Source organism: Chaetodon trifascialis, chromosome 15 (assembly GCF_039877785.1).
Source record: "Chaetodon trifascialis isolate fChaTrf1 chromosome 15, fChaTrf1.hap1, whole genome shotgun sequence".
NCBI lineage: Eukaryota > Metazoa > Chordata > Actinopteri > Chaetodontiformes > Chaetodontidae > Chaetodon > Chaetodon trifascialis.
The window spans coordinates 1,654,600-1,674,466 of record NC_092070.1 but is presented as its reverse complement, the minus strand read 5'-3'; the positions used below and the strand labels follow the sequence as shown (position 1 = coordinate 1,674,466).

Here is a 19,867-nt window from a genome sequence, read left to right as displayed (position 1 = left end):
GCACTTACAGTAAACTGGGATTAAGCTCCATACACCAGTTTTATTTAAGTGCAGCCATCTGGCCAACATAGAGCTGTAATATTTTGGGCCATGATCCAGTCCTGATTGCTGATGGCTTCCAGTTTTAGACACTAAAAAGTCTACCACTTTTCCTCTTCGGTTAGCCACATCTAATAAATTCTGTTGCATTTGATGAGTGTTGTGTTCTTACCTTCGAGTCAATTGATAGGTTCATCTCTCTTCTCTATGTACTACTTAACTTCATACCTCTTTTAGACCCCGAGTAAAACTGAAAACCAGAGCATGACATCGCACTTGCTATTGTCACTAATCCATCAAGCCTTAAGACAGTAAAGAAGTAGCAGACTTGTTTCCCTAGTCCTACAGCGATCTGTTTTCACTCCATTTGCAATAGGGCTGCTTTAAATGATTTTCATTTTTGATTATTTCCAAAATATACTTTGATTTATCTTTAATTTTCAAAGTTTTTCTTGTTTAGCCTGAACAATTGTCCAAAACACAACTGTACTTAATTTACATCAAAATAAAACAGTTCTGAATAGTCACTTTGTAAATGTTGCCAAAGGGTTGCCCTTGCACCAGGCGTACCAAAGATCTGTTCAGACAGGAACACTCATTTAGCCTGCATTGGTAAATTACTGGTGTCAGATGTTATATTGCTCCATTCACTTGCTTTTCTAGGTATGATAGAGCAGCAATTATTGAAGTGACATTTCAGCATCGACTAACCCTTTAAATGCCTTCATGCTACAGGTTTGTGTGCAAGAACAATGGTGTTCTGTTTGAGAATCAGCTGCTACAGATTGGCATCAAGTCAGAGTATCGTCAGAATCTGGGTAAGTTCTCTAGACAGAAAAGTGGGCATGGCTTGGCAGGTTTTATCGACACGTGGTATGAGATGTTTGAGTCTGAGCGGTCCTTCAGAGCATTGTTGGCAAGTGGGCATTAGCCATGGCTGGAGGCATTATGTTTTCACTTTGTCCATCTGTCCCATTTTCATGAATTCAATATCAAATTTAGCACAAACATCCACTTGGACATAAGGATGAACTGATTCAGTAGTGAAAGGTCAAAGTCATGAACCCTAATCGCAAGAATTCATACGCTATTTATGACAAAAATGAACACAAATGTCTAAAAGGGTAAAATGATGAAGTGATGACTTTTATACAGAGGGTCAAAAGTCTACTTCACTGTGACATTATCAAAAACACTTTTGTCATTATTGTTGTCATTATTCAACGCAATAACTCAGGAACAGAACATACATGCTGGCTTGGTTTGATTCTGCACAACATCCCAACGCAGCACAGAGGATTTGTTTCTCCATTACAGCAGGGCTACCCACTTGGTCTACCTCATATGTTTCCTGCACTCCAACCTTTTAACAACTATGTGTGTCTCTCTCAGGGAGAATGTACTTATTCTATGGTAACAAGACGTCAGTGCAGTTTGCCAGCTTCACCACCACAGTCAGCTGTCCTGGAGAGCTGCAGTCTCATATCCTTCCTGTGGAGTTATGTTTCAGTATGTTTCAAAACCACCAAAGCTTCCAATGGGATAAGTGGGACACAGCATGATATTCAGCCATTTCAGAGTAATCTCTCTGGGTTCAAGATAGAGCCTGTATCAGCTCATTGCAGATATATCAGTATGGGCATATACACCGAACGAGCATAACATTTTGACCACTGACAGGTGAAGTGAATAACACTCATTATCTCTTCATCATGGCACCTGTTAGTCGGTGGGATATATTAGGCAGCAAGTGAACATTTTGTTCCCACAGCTGATGTGTTAGAAGCAGGAAAATGGGCAAGCGTAAGGATTTGAGCGACTTTGACAAGGGCCAAATTGTGATGGCTAGATGACTGGGTCAGAGCATCTCCAAAACTGCAGCTCTTGTTGGGTGTTCCCGGTCTGCAGTGGTCTGTATCCATCAAAAGTGGTCCAAGGAAGGAACCGTGGTGAACTGGCAACAAGATCGTGGGTCATTGATGTATGTGGGGAGCGATGGCTGGCCCATGTGGTCCACTTCAACAGATGAGCTACTGTTGCTCAAATCAGAAAAAGTTAATGCTGATTCTGATACAAAGGTGTCAGAATACATAGTGCATCGCAGTTTGTTGTGTATGGGGCTGCATAGCCACAGACCAGTCAGGGTGCCCATGTCCACCGCTGAAAGTGGCAACAATGGACATGTGAGCATCAGAACTGGACCACGGAGCAATGGAAGAAGGTGGACTGGTCTGATGAATCACGTTCCATTTTACATCACGTTAATGGCTAGGTGCATGTGCGTCGCTTATCCTGGGGAACACATCACACGTCACCAGGATGCACTATGGGAAGAAGCCGACCCTTTGGAGGCAGTGTGATGCTTTGGGCAGTGTTCTGCTGGGAAAACTTGGGTCCTGCCATCCGTGTGGATGTTACTTTGACACGTACCACCTACCTAAGCATTGTTGCAGACCCTTCTACACCCTTTCGTGGAAACAGTATTCCCTGATGGCTGTGACCTCTTTCAGCAGGATAATGTGCTGTGCCACAATGGTTTGAGGAGCACAACAACAGGTTTGAGGTGTGACTTGGCCTCCAAATCCCCGGATCTCAATCCAATCGAGCATCTATGGGATGTGCTAGAGTCCAATCCATTCAGGCCCCACCTCGCAACTTACAGGACTTAAAGGATCTGCTGCTAACATCTTGGTGCCAGATACCAAAGCGCACCCTCAGAGGTCTAGTGGAGTCCATGCCTTGATGGGTCAGAGCTGTTTTGGCAGCAAAAGGGGGACCAACACAATGTTAGGCAGGTGGTCAGAATGTTTTGCTTGATCGGTGTATGTCAGCTGATGAATGACAAGAAATTGAAGTAAAATACCAAAGACCTGTTTTGAAACAGTGTCACCATGCTATAGTTTGTCCACCAGAAAGTAGTGATAAGGTTATTCTTCAACTCTAAAATTTCCTGCCCATCCTGGTCATGATTGTGAATAAACAAATTCAAAGGAAACTTACCAAAAACTGTTTCTTTGTATTATGGCTTGTATTAAAAAAAAAAATATATTGGGTCATTTTTATTTTTTAAACTCAAATATTAATATTGGGTGGCCTCTGAAATCCTTTATCGCTGAGGCTATTGTTAAAAATATAAAATCTCTCTGTCATCATATGTATGCAAAATGTAGAGAGCTCAAATTGAACAACTTGTCCTTGTTTAACTTAGAAGTCATTGAGAAAAATTACATCTGTACATTTTGAATCATCAGTGGCAGAAAACATGAGAATAGGATATGCTGTGTAACTTGGACGATGGTATTATCATAACAGGGAATACAAAATGAATGGCTGATTATGGTATGTAAGCAACTGCTTGTAGTTGTAAGATGTATGTTACAATTTTGATTAAGACCTTATAAATCATCAGAATGTTACCTTACATAGAAAACCAGGGCCTGTATTCAAAAAGTAGCTCTCAGTGAGTTCTTAGAAAAATCTTAGAATTCCTCAAATTATAAGATAAAAGTTTCTGTATCCTCCTTGCTCAGAGTTGCTCTCAGACACTTCCTGAATCACTCTTAAGCTAAGATTCCTTGCTAGGAATTTGAAGGCTGAGTTAGGAGCTCTCTTAGAGGACTCTAAGGAACTTTGTGAATATGGGCCCTGGGCTACACTGACTCTGCAAGGCAGTGTGAGCACTGCTCACAGTTGGAGGGGAATTTGGAAGTCAGTCTGTGTGATGTCTTGATGTTCCTTGACAACCGGCCACAGCTTAATGTTCAGACCAAACCAGTGGAGCCGCTGGTAGAGGGAGGGGCCCAGATCCAACAGGTCCTCAACATCGAGTGTCTGACTGACTTCTCTGATGCCCCACTGCTCAATATCAAGTTCAGGTAACCACATAGAAACAACCCTAGCTCTAATGATGAGCAGTGAAATTCTGCATGTTGAAAATCAGACTCTGGAAGATTGAATTTGATGAATTGAAAAGCTGAAAAATCTCTCAAATAGGATTGCAATGGAGGGCTTGATATTATTTAAACTTTCACCTTTGATATTCAAGTTTAAGTTTTCTACAAATTTTTCTCCAAAAATACAAAATACAGTCTATAACTAGTCGAATTTTGATTTAAATCAGGACATATCTGATCAAAGAGTTATGCCGGGATCAGTCTACACCAGTGGTCTCCAACCATTTTTGCACCAGGGACCGGTTTCATGTAAAGCAATATTTTGACAGACCAGCATAGAAAAAAATAAAAACAAATGATTAAAAACACAACTCACCATTACGCTGAATGTAGTTGTTGTTATCAGTAGGAGCCCTGTGCTTTTTTCTATTTAAAGAGAAGGCTTCATTGCCTCATTTGCGAGCCTGTGGCTACATATTACACAGAGCAGGCTTGGTGCGTGAGAAGCGATAAAGTGATAAATCCGTATTTTAAGTAGGACTGCTGATATTGTCACTTAAATGCAGCTTTCTTTTTCTTGGCCATTGTAGGCTCTTCTTCTTCTTCTGTCTCATCACTTGGCCTTTTCCCCTTTCCAAAGAAGCTCTGCAAAGACGTTTGTTTTTCACTCAGTTTTGCTAGCTTGTGGGCTTACTTTTTTACTACCGTATCACATGACCGAGACGAGCAGTTAGACATGTGTACAGAGTCACAGGTGGATGCACCTGATTTTCAAAATAAAACTTCTTTCAGACTCTTATGATCAATAAAATATTTTTTGTTCAGTCTCTCTGTGCGGCCGTGTACTGGCCCGTGGCCCAGTGATTGGGGACCGCTTGTTTTGTCTTTGATGGTCACTGCGTCAGATCAGTCAATCATAGCACCATAAACCCTTGCTGTGTCTTGCTCAGGTGACTGTCAAGACTACACATATGACCCCGACCAATCACAGCATGTCTTATTTCACAATCTGACACGAGTTCAAATGTCATCAGGGAGGCGGGTGAAGCACTCAATCAAACTGACAGAAGTGCTCTGTGTGACGCTTGTGGTCTTGTGTACTGAAAAAAAAAAAGAAGAAACAGCTAAAAAAACAAAACTAAAAGCAAATGCAACAGGCGGTGTAAACTTCGGCACATTCGGTCATTATTTATACATCTACTGGGTAGCATCTGCAAACAATTAGGACAGGTTCAACAAGTTTCACATATAGTTATTTTATTTCCCTAGTTATTTATTCTACAAGGAGCAGGCTTGGCTGTGTTGGCTGTTTCAAACAGGCTACTTTAACATTAGACCTGGAATTAGTAGCAAGCTAACCAGATGCTACTGAAATAATGAATAAGCATATTCCTACAGGTAGGACTGAGGATAATGTTATGACAGCATAGCCAACTACTCGCCTGGTTGATGAAGTGCTTACGCTATTTCCCGCCTCCTGCGCTCTGGAGAGAGCACCTGATTGGTAAATGCTCAGAACATTTGGTGGAAGATGTCACACTGGGCTTGTTGAGACCAAAAAATTCTGACATGTTAGACTTTTCGTCAGGGTGTTGGGGGCCAGCCAAGATGCTGCACAACAGGGCATTTAGCCTGTCACAGTACAAGGGTCTAGACGCCTGATTCTTCTTCACGATCGGCCACAATGCTGGTAATTGGTTGGCCGCAACAAAATCGTCTCAAAATCGGGCTGGATTCATGTAGTCTGATCCTGGTGTAAGTTAACTTAATTAGAATCTCACCACACATTTGGTGCCAACTTCTTTTGAACTTCTTCTTTTTCACCACAACTGATTAAGGCCAATTAGTGGACAAAAAAGCAGTAGGTAATTGGGATCATAGTTATCACTGGACTATGGGAAGAAAAAACATGTAGACAAGTGTGCGTGTGCGTGTGCTTGTGCGTGCGTGCATGTGTTTTCTTCAGATATGGTGGAGCTCTGCAGAACCTTACCCTCAAGCTGCCTGTCACCATCAACAAGTTCTTTCAGCCAACTGAGATGACCTCACATGACTTCTTCCAGCGCTGGAAACAGCTAAGCCAGTAAGCATGTGTGTTGTGTTTTTGGTCAATACATTTGGATTCCTTTGTAAAGTTTAAGTCTCCTATGTGAACTCTTCCTAGGCCTCAGCAAGAAGCACAAAAGATATTCAAAGCCAACCACAGCATGGACACTGAAGTACTTAAGGCTAAGGTACCTATTCAATTCATTGCAATTCAGTTCAGTTCAGTTCAGTTCAGTTCAATTCAATTCAATTCAATTTATACAGCACCAAATCACAACAGAAGTTGTCTCAGAACACTTCCACATAGAGCTGGTACAGATCAAACTCTTTATCTACAGACACCCAACAATTCCCTCATGAACAAGCACTTGACGTCAGTGGTGAGGAAAAACTTCCAGAGAGAGAGAGAGAGAGAGAGAGATGGATGGACGGACAGACAGACAGACTCAATCAATCAATCAATCAATCAATCACAGTATCAGTGACAGTTCTGATAATAGACTCTTAACTACATGTAGTATATATATAGCATAGTATATACATGTATGATATCTCTACATTTCGCCTGCAACGTTTTATCATCACTAATCTCCTCATCAACTCCACGTTTACGTAACAGAGGCTAGAATTAACTGTGTACTTTTAAATGTACAGTATCTAACACTCCAGTACTCTGGCATACAAACAGGAATTTGTTATTTATTGACAATGTTACATGTTTATCTTTCCTTGTCTTCGTTTACCAATCAGCAATGGAGAAAGGATGGTAACTTTTCCTTATACAGTTAAGGGTAAAAAAACAAAAACTGTTCTGTATCTACTGAACTGATTATGTACTGCTGTACTTAAGTTTAATTTGTTTTGGAAGTGTATGAAAATCCATATTTAAAACCTTGAGTCCAAACAACCGCAATATTGCAATATTTCCATTTTTGTCAGCGCGAGACATAAAATGTATCTGAATGAGAAATAAAAATGATCAATGGAAAAAAATCCTTCTAGGAGCCATCTGTTGACCATGTCTGAAATCCTGCTATGGTCTCCTTCATTCTGTGATATGTGTGTGGTGATGTATTTGTTATACGTAGCTACTGGGACTAGGAACGGCCCTGCTGGACAACGTCGATCCAAACCCAGAGAACTATGTGTGTGCTGGAGTGATCCAAACCAAGAGCCAGCAAGTTGGCTGTCTGCTAAGACTGGAGCCAAACACCCAGGCACAGGTACAATATATATACTTTGACAGATTTTTTTAAAGTTGACGTAATGTTGCATTTACACAGTTCTGTTCATTGTTTAATTAGCAGGACAAATTAATAATTACAAAGTCAGACAGAAACGCCCCCGAATGAATAATAGCTCTCCTAACTCTGTACTGTGTGTGTGTGTGTGTGTGTGTGTGTGTGTGTGTGCGTGCGTGCGTGCGTGCGTGCGTGCGTGCGTGCGTGCGTGCGTGCGTGCGTGTGTGTCCGTCCGTCTGTCCATCCGTCCATCCATGTGCATAGATGTACCGCCTGACTCTGCGCTGCAGCAAGGACTCTGTGTCCAGGCGTCTCTGCGAACTTCTGGCTGAACAGTTCTAGAGTTCAGACCTCTACCGTGACCAGTACTCCCCCACCCCCACCAGCGGACCTCTCCCTCCTGCCACACCTCTCCTCCTCCCTCCAGCAAAGAATCTTTGAATAAAAAAAGTCGTAACCTACTTAAGGGAAAAAACAGCCACTGCCTGCAGCAGTGGAAATATTATTGTCATTATTCTTGTCCCAGATTCTGAATCCAGTTCATCATCTTCTACTTGTTTATTAACATGATGCTACATTCTTGATTTTGTTGTCGTTGACCTGTGTGTGTGTGTGTGTGTGTGTGTGTGTGTGTGTGTGTGTGTGTGTGTGTGTGTGTGTGTGTGTGTGTGTGTGTGTGTGTGTGTGTGTGTGTGTGTGTGTCTGTCTGTCTGTCTGTCTGTCTGTCTGTCTGTCTGTCTGTCTGTCTGTCTGTCTGTCTGTCTGTCTGTCTGTCTGTCTGTCTGTCTGTCTGTCTGTCTGTCTGTCTGTCTGTCTGTCTGAGTGTTTGTCCCATAGTTGTGCTGGGGTCCCATTCTGCTCCATCCTGACTCCTCACTTTTTCTTATGGTGTGTGTATGTGTGTGTGAGATTTAAATTGGTAGAACATTCCTTGAAGTCAGATTGGTGAAGCTGTTTCACACACATGCACCCGTCCCCTGCCTAACCATTCACACACACATTCTCACACAGACACATACATACACATATGTACAATTCCTTTTGGTTGTAGTGTGACCCACTGATGAAGTGAGACCAGAGGGTACAGCACTCTGGTCTCTGCAGCTTTTGCCCACAAATTTCTGTCAAGCATTCCTGGTGAAAATGCACCGAAGGCATTGGGATCCACTTGTAGGCCCTCCAGCATTAGCCCCCATTCTTAATCTCTGAATGAGCCATGAAACCCTGTAATAAGTAGTCCTTCATGTCAATGAAATAGTACCCTTGTTCATGTTATTGATGTGTATGTAAATATGTGCCGATGCATTACTTTATTGCTTTCTGAAACATTCCCATCTTGCTTGTTTGGAACGCCCGTAATTTTCTCACTCAAGCTGCCCATGTAGGAGGGTGGCACAGAAAGGACACTATGTACATGACAGGTGTGGGGATGAGGTTTGTCATGTTAAAACGTCTGTCTCATCCACAGTCTGGGAAATATTTCCATGTGCTTGCCATTGAAAAGTTTATGTGAAGGGTCTGTGAGCTGCTGTTAGTTAGAGCTTGGGACATTCTTTTTGGAAACACTTATGACAAAACATAAATTTCACCATTGTGCAGCTTGTCCAAGGATGTTTTTTATGTTCATCTTCTCTTCTAGGACAAGAGAAGGTGAGATTTATGCTGTATTAAAAGTATTTCTAAGTGACATGCTTAAAATTCAGTGATGAACACAAACAAAAATCGTATTAACTTCCAAACCTCTGATGAAAAGCAGTCCACAGCTGCATCCCCTAGCTTTTCTGTAGGAAGCACCTACATCTTCAAGCCATCACAGCTACAGAGGACACTGATACTTAGGTTGCTGCAGCTGTTTCTATATTGAGACCTGTTGCTTTTCTTTTCTGAGACATGTACAGACTTAACTATGATCAGTGTAGGGAACAAATAGATGCACCATCATCATTTAAGGAGATAACAGTTTTGTAGGCAGGCAGTGAAGCTCTGACAGATGCTGGTGCTGCTGCAGCAGCTAAATCCAGCACCAACATATGTATGATCTCATTCCATCCCAGGCTGGACAGAGTCATCAGTCTGTCATTCAGATTCAGACAACCTCAACAGTGAATGTTAAGGAACCACAGATATTCAACAACCTTAAAATGTTAAGATCCACAGCTTTCTAACTCTTTCCAGGCATCCTCTCACACACACACACACTGTTGTCACAGGAGAGGACAGGATGTATGACACCCAGATGTCCATTATAACTACAGGGGACTCAGTATATGTGTGTGAATGTGGGTGTGCCTGTAAGCAGGTAAGAAAAAAAGCCTGAAGACATTTCTAATACATGGTCACATTACAGTCTGTGGCTGCACGGCAATCACAGGACATTGAAACTTCTTGTGGAAAATGTAGTCATTCTGTGAGTATGTATGTGAGTTTCTGTGTGTTTATGCAGTATCCACTAGCTAATGCAGACTCATATATCGGTGTTAAGAACCTGTCCAATACCTGTGTTAGAATTAAGATTTACTCTGTAATGAAAAAATGTGAAAGTAAAACTATGCCATATATCTAAAATGACACGTCCTGTCTTGTGTTACAGTGATTGGTGAGTACAGCAGTGTCTTACATTGCAACACGTACAGTACATGGGCAACAGAATTGGAGAGTCTGGGAGAGCATCAAAGGAAACATGAAACAGTTCCTGAAAGATGATTAGAATTTGGTAGAAACAACCATGATAAGTCAAACTTCCAGTATTCAGATCTACATAGAGTTTGGTGAGGGGGGATTGCAGGTTAACATGGGGTATGGATTTTGTTTATTTTGCCAACAAGGGGGGTGGCATCCCCCTCAAATTGCCTATTGAGTTTAGGATAAGTATTGTTAACATAATCCGTATTATTCATTCCTTCTCTCTTCCTTTTATTTTAATGCTGCTTTACAATGATTCACATTGCAATATCACATTTTCAAATGAAATGTTACAAACGTCCTCTGATTATTAATTGTGCATATGTCAGCTATAAACTAACCCGTAGCTGTAAATCAACAACAGACATTTCACCCTGTCAGCGAAGTTGTTCATCAGAAAATAATTTATGATTGTGAATGAAGTAATAACTGTGATAAAATCAACATCTGGGCTGTGATTAATTTACCTAATGTCTTGCCGCCGTGTAAAAAACTGTAGATAACATTATATAATGTTAGCTGTTGGCACAGTTTATCTTAAGTTTAGTCTGTTACTGGCCTCAAATAGAAGCCCCAGTCACTTATAAATCTAGCATAAATATATGCACTGATAGGCACTACTAACACTGCTACTGCTGCCTAGGGTGAGGCAATAGGTACTGAAAGCTTTGTGATCACAATGAGCTGACATCTCACATGAACATGAACATCAACATCAACATCAACATCAACATGACAGCACGTCAGGAAAATGCAGACTACATCCATGTTAGGTGTGTGAAACTGAACCGCATTTGTGGTTTGTTTAGGAGCTGTTTCTCTGGTCCTGTCTGATCTTTTCTACTGCTCAATGGACATCATGCATTATAGAGTCAATAAACTTAAAATGAGACTTGTGAAATTTTTTCCAGATATGATGCTCTTTGTAATTGTAACATAAGCCCATAGTGGACTCCATATCAGGAATACAATCTTGATTCCAAATAAGGATTGGACACTGTAGAATGTAAATTAAAAACAGAATCCAATCATTTGCAAAATAACTTTGTTTACCAACAAGTGGTTAACCTTGTCCATTCCTTGCTTGTGAATAACTGATCCTTTCAAGAATGCCCCTTTAAAACTCTATCATAATAGTAATCAGTGTTCTGAACTGTTTTTTTTTTTTTTTTTTTTTTTCGAGCTTTCCAACTTGTTGGAAACTTGTTGCTGGCAGCAAGTTCAGAATAAGCAGATTTTAAAAACTCATTGAAGTTGATGTGGTAAAACATTAAATTAATTGTCTTTGTACTGTTGTATTTATATTAAATAACAGAATTTGTCTTGTCTTGCATTAACTTCAGAGCACCACCCTTCAAAAAAGAGAAAAATTGATAGCAAATTAATGAATGCAGTCTTGATCTGAAGGTTGCTACAGAGTTCTTGACTCATGTACAGTCATTGTAATAATTCATACACACAAACCCTCATATCTAGGTCCTTTATAAATGAACGGTTTATTACTACTAACTACATACAAAGCTAATAAATACTGAACATACAAATCTATCTTAATCAAATACATCATTAGCGGAAACATAGGAGAATCCCTAGTTGATGAAATCTTTAAGATTAAACAGTGAAATGTACTTATGCCATATTTGACAAAGGTTGACAAAGATAAAACAATTACAGTGCCATAAAGTCTTGCTGTGTCGACAAGTCCATCCATCCATCCATTTTCTATGCTTATCCCTTTCGGGGTCGCGGGGGGGCCAGAGCCTATCTCGGCTGTCAATGGGCGGGAGGCGGGGTACACCCTGGACCGGTCGCCAGCCGATCGCAGGGCACAAACACACAACCATTCACACTCACACTCACACCTAGGGGCAATTTAGAGTCACCAATCAACCTAATGAACATGTTTTTGGTCTGTGGGAGGAAGCCGGAGTGCCTGGAGAGAACCCATGCATGCACGGGAAGAACATGCAAACTTCACACAGAAAGGCCCGACCCGGGAATCGAACCTGCGACCTTCTTGCTGTGAGGCACGCGCACTACCTGCGTCCTCTGATTATTAATCAGAGGACGCTGATTATTAATCGCATTGTGCAGACCGTCGACAGCCCATGAGGCACGCGCACTACCTGCTGCGCCACCGTGCAGCCTTACATGAAATCATGTCTGCAAATCTAACTGGTTTGACATTCTGATTTAAACACTGTTGTCAAACCATTTAATCAAGACTTAAAATACTGATCTTATTTTCAACTTCATGCTCAGCTACTGTTTGCTGCAGTTAACTAGGAATAAATCATGGACTAATGATCCACACTCACCATTGGCCTCGATGGGCTTCTTGATGGTTTAGTTTGGATATTCTTTTGGTCTCTAGTCTGTAAGGGCTACTAGCAGCTCTGAGGTGTTGTACTTCTGAGTCACTGCACGTTGTGTGGTGTTTGGTATTGTGAAGGTTCAAATAGACATAAAAAAAATCACATGAACAGCATCAGTGGTTACAGATAGTTATGGGATGAGGATGTTAACAAAGTGCTGAGAGGATATTATGCAACTTGACAGGGAAATGGTGGTTCATCCTGGTCCCTGGTCTTCGTAATGCCATTAAAATGTATGACATGCTGTGACATGAACATGAACATGTGAGACAATCTGTGCATCTGGGCAATAACCTGTGCGATATTTTCGGTACATTTTCTTAGGATGATGTTGTTTCTCTTTCTCTTTCTATTACACCCCTTTGTATATACTGTGTTAATTGCATGCACTTGTTGTCTTTTTGAATATTCTATTCACTTATTAATGCTGCTGTGAAATTTGGAATTTCCCCTCAAGGGACGAATAAAGGAATATTGAATTGAATTGAATTGAATTGAATTGAATTGAATTGAATTGAATTGAATTGAATTGAATTGAATTGAATTGAATTGAGTTGAATTGAATTGAATTGACATGCTACACAGCCTTCAGCTAGTAAAATGAGCAGTCTACAACACATGTAAATAAACTCTGAAGGAGGACCAGAGCAAAAATGAGTAAGTGACTCTGTGCTTTAGAGCTGCATATTCCCATATACCCCAACAAAGTTACATTTAATCAAATGACCACAAACCAATTACCTTTGGCAGGTCTTGGTGTCTGGGCAGTAAGTAACCCAAACTTGGTTACTAAACTTGGTTGCAGTTCTCTGCCACAGTCTCCTGAACTCTGCTGGTATTAATAACTCTGTCTCATTCATCAAAATGTCTCTGTCTCTCTCCCATCACACAGTCATCTTCAGCCTCCCTTCTGATGGATCTTTTTTCAGTTCCAATCTGATTTCATGTGCCCTACTCAGCCCAGTTCAATTGCATTTGAGAGGAAGATTTGTGAAGGTTAAATGATGGGTTAACTAAGAGCAGTCAGAAGGCAACAGCAAATACAATACAGATGAAATCTGTTAAATCTGTACTGTGTGCAGGTGATCAATGGTGGGGACACTGCACTGGTACAGATACTGCAGTAAAACAAGCAGTTAAAAGCCTACGAAATGCTTCTAATGAATAATTCCGAGAGAACTGTTAAAAGAGCTTCGTCTGTACCAGCTCTATATGGAAAGTGTCCTGAGACAACTTCTGTTGTGATTTGGCGCTATACAAATAAAATTGAATTGAAATTGAATAGAACTGTGCATGTGGTGATACGTTCAGCTGTCTTTTAGAATTTGAATGATGGTCGAGTGGTGTTGAGACTGTATTCTGCTTGCCTCACACATGGCGGGTGGCTGACAGCCTGCCTCTGCTGCTGAAGCGCGCGCTGATACAGCTGAGATGCGTCTGCGCGTGTGGAAGTCAGGCAAGGCGCTGATTGGCTCAAGGTGACATCATCCAGAAAAGATGTATTGTTGGAAAGACGATGAGCTCATCGTTTAGAAGCCAGTTTCGGAGAGCAGAGTGAGGGCAGGCGACACAGTAACAACAGAGGACAGACAGCCTTTAATCAGAAGTAAGCAGTGGACAGAAAGCGTTCGAAAACATTTGTCTCGACCGGCTCTGGGCTTCTGCGCAAGAGGAGGACGTGCCCGGCTATTTCAGACAGGGACACTTTGAGTGGGTACTATGAAATAAGCAGCATCATCATTTTACGGGAGAGAAAAGACTCTACCTGTATACGAAAAAAACTTATTTTCACAATTTGCTCGTCCTTTTTCATCTGGAAACTGTGTGTTAAGATTAGAAAAAGTTACAGGAGATTGGTTCCTATAACGTTAAACGTTCTGGTAAAACAGACCGACATTTCGGGCTCGTCTCATGTCATGCAAGTTGTGAGGAAAAAAAAGCCTCAAGCTGTTACATTTGGTGCGCGTTGTGCTGCAGGTATGGTTTGGTACCGAGAGAGAGAGGTGGAGCGGCCTGCGCTGTCCGTCATCCTGCCGCAGCTCTACCTTGGAGCGGAGAGCGACGTGACGCAGGTAAGCACATGACTAGTAGTGATAGAAGAAGTAAGGCTGTTGACATTCTTCACACATGTAAAAGCACCAGTTCAACTAGGTAAAAATACTTGTTTCAATTCATGTGCCAGTCATGGAAATAATATACAGCAGTGGGGGACCTTATCAGTGTTATAATAGTCTATTATATAGCCTGTAGTGTTATTGGGTTATTATTACTGATACGGCATTTTACAAATACATTTATATAGCATATAGCATTTGTTGTATAGTTTGTTGTTTATACTTTGTTTAGACAGAGACACTGACATGTTTTGTTTGTAAAATCTGAATCTGCAAACTGGATACCGCAGTGGAATGTAGTGGAGAAACAAGTAGCCTGCAGTATTTGCCTCTGAAATCAAGTGTAGAAGTAGCAGAAAATAACTCACTTTCCACCACTATGGAATACTACCAGTAGTGTCAGTCAGTGTCAGTAATAGAGCTTATTGAAACATGACCATGGCAGTAAACTGAATACAGTGATCTCACTTTATTTGGAGACAAAATATCCCAAATAATCCCAAATAATGTGAGACAATGTATCTCAATGTGTGTATCTGTAGGACCTGTTGGCCTCTCTGGGTATTTCCTATGTGCTGAGTGTGAGCCGCTGCAGCCCCCAGCCCTCCTTTCTCCCCCGCTCCAGATATCTCCGCATTCCCATTGACGACTCCTTGTGGGACAACCTACTGCCCTGGATCCCACAGGCTCTGCACTTCATCGGTCAGGACTCTCACTCCCCTTGCACAGCTTTAGTGCAGAAACAAATATCTTCTGCACATATTTCCAATACAAATAACACAACTTCTCAATAGAACTTGTTGAAAAATGTGTGAATATTGATCCTTTTTATGTAAGTATTGTCTTGCTGCTTGTCTCTCACTGTTCAGCTTGACTCACTGTCTCAGTGTGGTGTGTGTTCAGATGCAGCCATGTCCTCTGGGGCCTCTGTGTTGGTTCACTGTGCAGCAGGAATCTCTCGCTCCCCAGCTCTGGCTGTAGCCTACATCATGTACAGCCTGGGAATGGACCTGGACCATGCCTACAGGTACGGCTGTTGGCACATGGTCATCCTGCAGCTGGTTCTGAGCTGTGCATTAATTCACAGCCAGTGTTGTTGTGAAAGATCGATATTTTCACCCTGTAATTTTTTTTTTTCATTTTCATAAAATGTTAAACAGGCTAGACTTGAACACATAATATACACCTAGTGTACAATTAGGCGTATGGACATAATGGTAAACCTTGATAACACCTCTGAACCTAAAAAGTTTAAGCCTGTTTACAGAAAGAAGTAGAACAGTGGGCCAAAATTAAAGCCATGAGCATCAACAAGAGTGTTTCAGGTTTTACACAGGTGAGTGAAGTAGTGAGACCAATCACACATTGGTTTCATCATCACAAATCCTGAAACATTTCAAGATTTGTTCACTCAAAAGTTCTGTCATTTGTCCGCACCTTCATTGAGTTTGAATGAAATTAGGTATGTATGAGATTATGGATGTCTCCAGTGAGTTTAATCAAAATCAAACTTATTATCCTATTAGCGGGACCAAGCAGAATAGTCGAGAGAAACAGAGGGAATTTCTGACAGCTGTTGTGACAAACTACAGCATTTCACCAACTAGCCCTGAGAGAACTCACTGAGCTTCTGGTCTCACCTATTTTACACGTACAAGCTAATTTCACTTTGTGGTGGACTGCTGCTTTGTGTGAATGAGCACAGTGTGAGCCACTCTGCTCATTCACTCATGCAGTTGTCTGCCTGCAGAGTTGTCCTGGTCCTTGAATATCACAGAAAACATACTCAAAACATACATACTTTTTTTTTTTTTTTGTACATTGAAGTTTTCAGTCGTGTTCCATAGTTGTAGTTCAATGTATCCTTTGGTGCATATTTGTAGCATTTGTTGTTAGTTAAAATGTGCCAGGTCTCTCTTTTGGTGGTAGTTGGCTTTCGATTTGGTTAGGGTTAGGAGTGCCATATTTCAGTCATTCATTAAAAGATACTCCAAAAACAGCCTTTCAAGCCTTATAGGTTTGAAAGGTGGCTCTGAAAATGTTTGTGGAGGACCTTTTAGAGGATGACAGCTATGGCCAGTTTGGTTTCACACATGGGTGGAAATGTCCCACAATGGTTGGAGCAGCTTTAAGACCTGGCTATAGTGACAGGTCTTTTTTAAAATATTTAATATGATTTTCAATTATGAGCTTATACAACCATTCAGTCTTTTGTTGCATCATAGCTATCCTGCTATCCCTCTGTACAAGGTTTTGTGAAGATAAGAAGCTGAAATGTGCCAGTTGCCTCCAGAAAGTAGCTTCGTTGGAAAGGTTAACCCAGAAGAAAGGTTGTGTCAGACATTTTTCTTTACTTCCATCACTCAACAGAATTGAAGACATTTACGATTGAAACCATTGCAGATTGCATTTTGTGGGCTAATTACCTCACAGTTGAATCTTGTTTATATTAGCTAGCTAGGTAGTTAGCTAAAGTTGTTGATTACTGTAATATTTACCAGCGTACAGCTGTTTGAGTCACTGAGGAAAACTAGAAATTATTCATTACATAGCTCACCTTTGGTGTCCCTTTCAGGAATTGCTCTTGTGATTTTTTTTATGTGTATTGCTAATAATTCAAGGATCAAATCTCACATGACAAATCATGTATAAAATGAGACATACTGACTCACCAGTATGTTCACAATGTACTCTTGAAGGCCTGCCACAATGAAAATCAATTCTTTGACAATGTAGTCAAGCCAAAGGCTTATTACGTTTCTAACACTGAAGAGAGTGATACACAAAATGCATTATCATTTTGATACATCAACTTGTGACCCTGTACAATTCATTCGTCTTCTTCAAAATTGGTCTCTGGTTTGGACATGCAGAACTGAAACAGGCAGAGGTCTGTGTGGTGGATGAGCAGAGTCCAAGGGTGAGTAGGTAGGCTCAAGCTGCAGGCAAACATGGAATGATAAATGAATAAATATCCAATTGTCAATTATTGATGTAGCCATTGCCAAGAAAGCCACTGTGAAAAATTGGAAAGCATGGAGACAACAACTGCTTCCTCTTCATTTGATAAAATAGATCAGGCTTCCTTTCGTTACCGCTCGAATATTTTATATACCAATTAATTAAAGGGAAAAAGAAAACCAAGCAGACCAGAGTCTGTATGTCAACTTTTAAAGACCCTAACCCACATCCTGTCTGTCCCCTTATGTAAGGTTTGTGAAAGAGCGCCGGCCCTCCATTTCCCCAAACTTCAACTTCCTGGGTCAGCTGCAGCACTTCCAGGGAACTCTGAGCCAAAAGTCCTCTGGTGGCAACCTCCCCATCCAGCAGCTGGATAATCACCTGCCATCTATCAATGACAGTGTTACCCACACTCACACCAGTCAGAACATGAATTATCAGGCTGACAGTATCACCAGTGATTCAGCAGAGATCAAACAGGCACACAGGGTGAATTTCTGCCACACAAACAAAACACTGCAGAGACAGTCACTTTCAGATATAAGTGGAAAGCAGCAACTTTCCCTGTCAGGGAAACTCCGGACTCTTCAGTTGACTCTCAGTCATAACCAGCAGAAACTCAAGATGCCATGTGAGGATCAAGGTATAAGTCCCTGTGAGCAAGTCAAATCAGCAACAAAGCCTGCACAACTACAACTCCCAGCAGACTCTTCATCTCTACTAGAGAAACGCAAAAACCTCACCCTCTCTTTGGCCCCTTTGGGAATCTGCCCTCCCTCTCTAGAAAGCAGCAGCCAGCAAGCAAGGGACACCACCATGTCCAAAACTTTATACAACAGGGAGATGAGAGAAAGGCCAGAGCCAAAGACACAGAGTAACACTTGCTTCTACAGGCAGGCAGAGGACACCCATTGGGAGCAGAGTCCCCCCCACAGCAAATGCAGCAGAGCTGAGGTGAAGGAACAGGGCGTGTTGTCGCCATTCAGCTTCACCCTCAACAAGCTGCTGGGCTGGGGGGAGAGGGTGATGCTGGGAGGGGTGTTTGCCCACCCTGTAAGGATGGGACAGCCTGCACTGCCATACAGGTGCTGAGGGTGCTGGGGGCAGGGGCAGCTGATGTTCAGGATGCTTGATGTGTCTGTTCATCTGTGCATGTTTGTCAAAAGGAATTAAACTGACACGTGATGTATGTACATACAGGAGGTCTGAAAGAACCTTGGTCTTCTATTTATTTATTGCAGAGCTGAATATAGCTATACTTGACAATAAACCTCTACAAAAGTGGGTCTTGTTTATTACATATTGACACTGGTCACCTTATCTATCTATCTATCTATCTATCTATCTATCTATCTATCTATCTATCTATCTATCTATCTATCTATCTATCTATCTATCTATCTATCTATCTATCTATCTATCTATCTATAAGATGCAGTTATTTTGAAAGACTTAAAACCTCTTGGCACAGTGGCTTCAAAGGTATTTGCATTATGATTAAAGATGACATTCCAACCGTGTCTTACTGTCTTTTTCTCAGTTTGGGGCTTTGTTTTAGAGCAGGGATTCTCAGCATTGTTATGTGGTTTTTAAGGTCTCATCACGTTCATGACCCCAGAAATTGGAAAGCTGTTGTCCTCAGTGAAAACATTAAATATTATTTGTTATCTCTGTTTAATCATAAAAAATATATGATCATTTATATGATCATACAAATACATGGTGCTCAAGAGTTGGCATTCGGCCATTATTTTCTGATGGTTGCATTTCTCACAAAATTGAGTTTTGCCAGGACACACATGATGTGAGGGAAGGCAAATATATTGTGCAGGAGTGTTAAAGTAATGACAGGATTCAAGCATAGTAATGCAAGTATTAGAATGGGTAACAACACCTTTTTTTCTTCGAAAAAGACATTTGTAGAGACTCTATATATGCTTACAATCTATTAATCATGAAAATGATTATGCTGTATAATGGGCCTAATGCCATCTGAAAGCAAGATAATCTGTCATCAGTAGAATTAGTTTAGCTCAGTATTCCAGAGAACAATCAAGGCTGAATTACCATGCAAGCAAAGTGAATGTCACCCTAGGGGCCCTGATAGCTCTAGGCTCACTGTGAGTGGTTTGTACTAATTTAACTGACAATGTATTTTGGGATCTGTACCACGAATCACAAGATATATATAATATTTTGTGTTGTCAATCGATTAGAATATTTAATTGTGATTAATCGCATAAATGTCATAGTTAACTCACGATTAATCACAAATTAATCGCACATTTTTATCTAATCTAAATGTCCCATTAATTATCATTTTAATACTAATAATTATTAACATGGAAAAGTGGATAGGCTTGCTTTGTGCAAATGTTTTTTATTGAAGTGTTATATTTATTTAGTGTTATATTTCACACTAACATTCTCACTTTGAGCAGTCATTCACATTTGAATGAATCAAATCAATCAATCAATCACACATTTTAACACTGTCAATAAACAGATGACAAAAA

The 19,867-nt window shown here is 40.9% G+C and overlaps 2 protein-coding genes across 4 annotated transcripts in view; both read left to right on the top strand.

Moving 5' to 3' along the window:
• Positions 1–9,787, top strand: part of ap2a1 (adaptor related protein complex 2 subunit alpha 1) — a 35,965-nt gene extending 26,178 nt beyond the window's left edge. For all 3 annotated transcript variants that reach the window (XM_070980367.1, XM_070980366.1, XM_070980365.1), the window contains 7 exons: positions 775–857; positions 1,432–1,521; positions 3,791–3,914; positions 5,899–6,015; positions 6,097–6,166; positions 7,067–7,201; positions 7,484–9,787. In XM_070980367.1, coding sequence (XP_070836468.1) covers positions 775–857; positions 1,432–1,521; positions 3,791–3,914; positions 5,899–6,015; positions 6,097–6,166; positions 7,067–7,201; positions 7,484–7,561 — 697 coding nt within the window. In that variant the 3' untranslated portion in view covers positions 7,562–9,787. The remainder of the gene's footprint in view (positions 1–774; positions 858–1,431; positions 1,522–3,790; positions 3,915–5,898; positions 6,016–6,096; positions 6,167–7,066; positions 7,202–7,483) is intronic.
• A 4,016-nt stretch (positions 9,788–13,803) lies between these two features.
• LOC139343922 (dual specificity protein phosphatase 16) lies at positions 13,804–18,866 on the top strand. The gene is made up of 5 exons (XM_070981767.1): positions 13,804–13,986; positions 14,254–14,348; positions 14,933–15,092; positions 15,294–15,417; positions 17,603–18,866. Exons 2-5 carry the CDS (start codon positions 14,256–14,258, stop codon positions 18,441–18,443), a joined length of 1,218 nt encoding a protein of 405 aa, XP_070837868.1. The 5' UTR covers positions 13,804–13,986; positions 14,254–14,255; the 3' UTR covers positions 18,444–18,866.
• Positions 18,867–19,867: the final 1,001 nt, after the last annotated feature.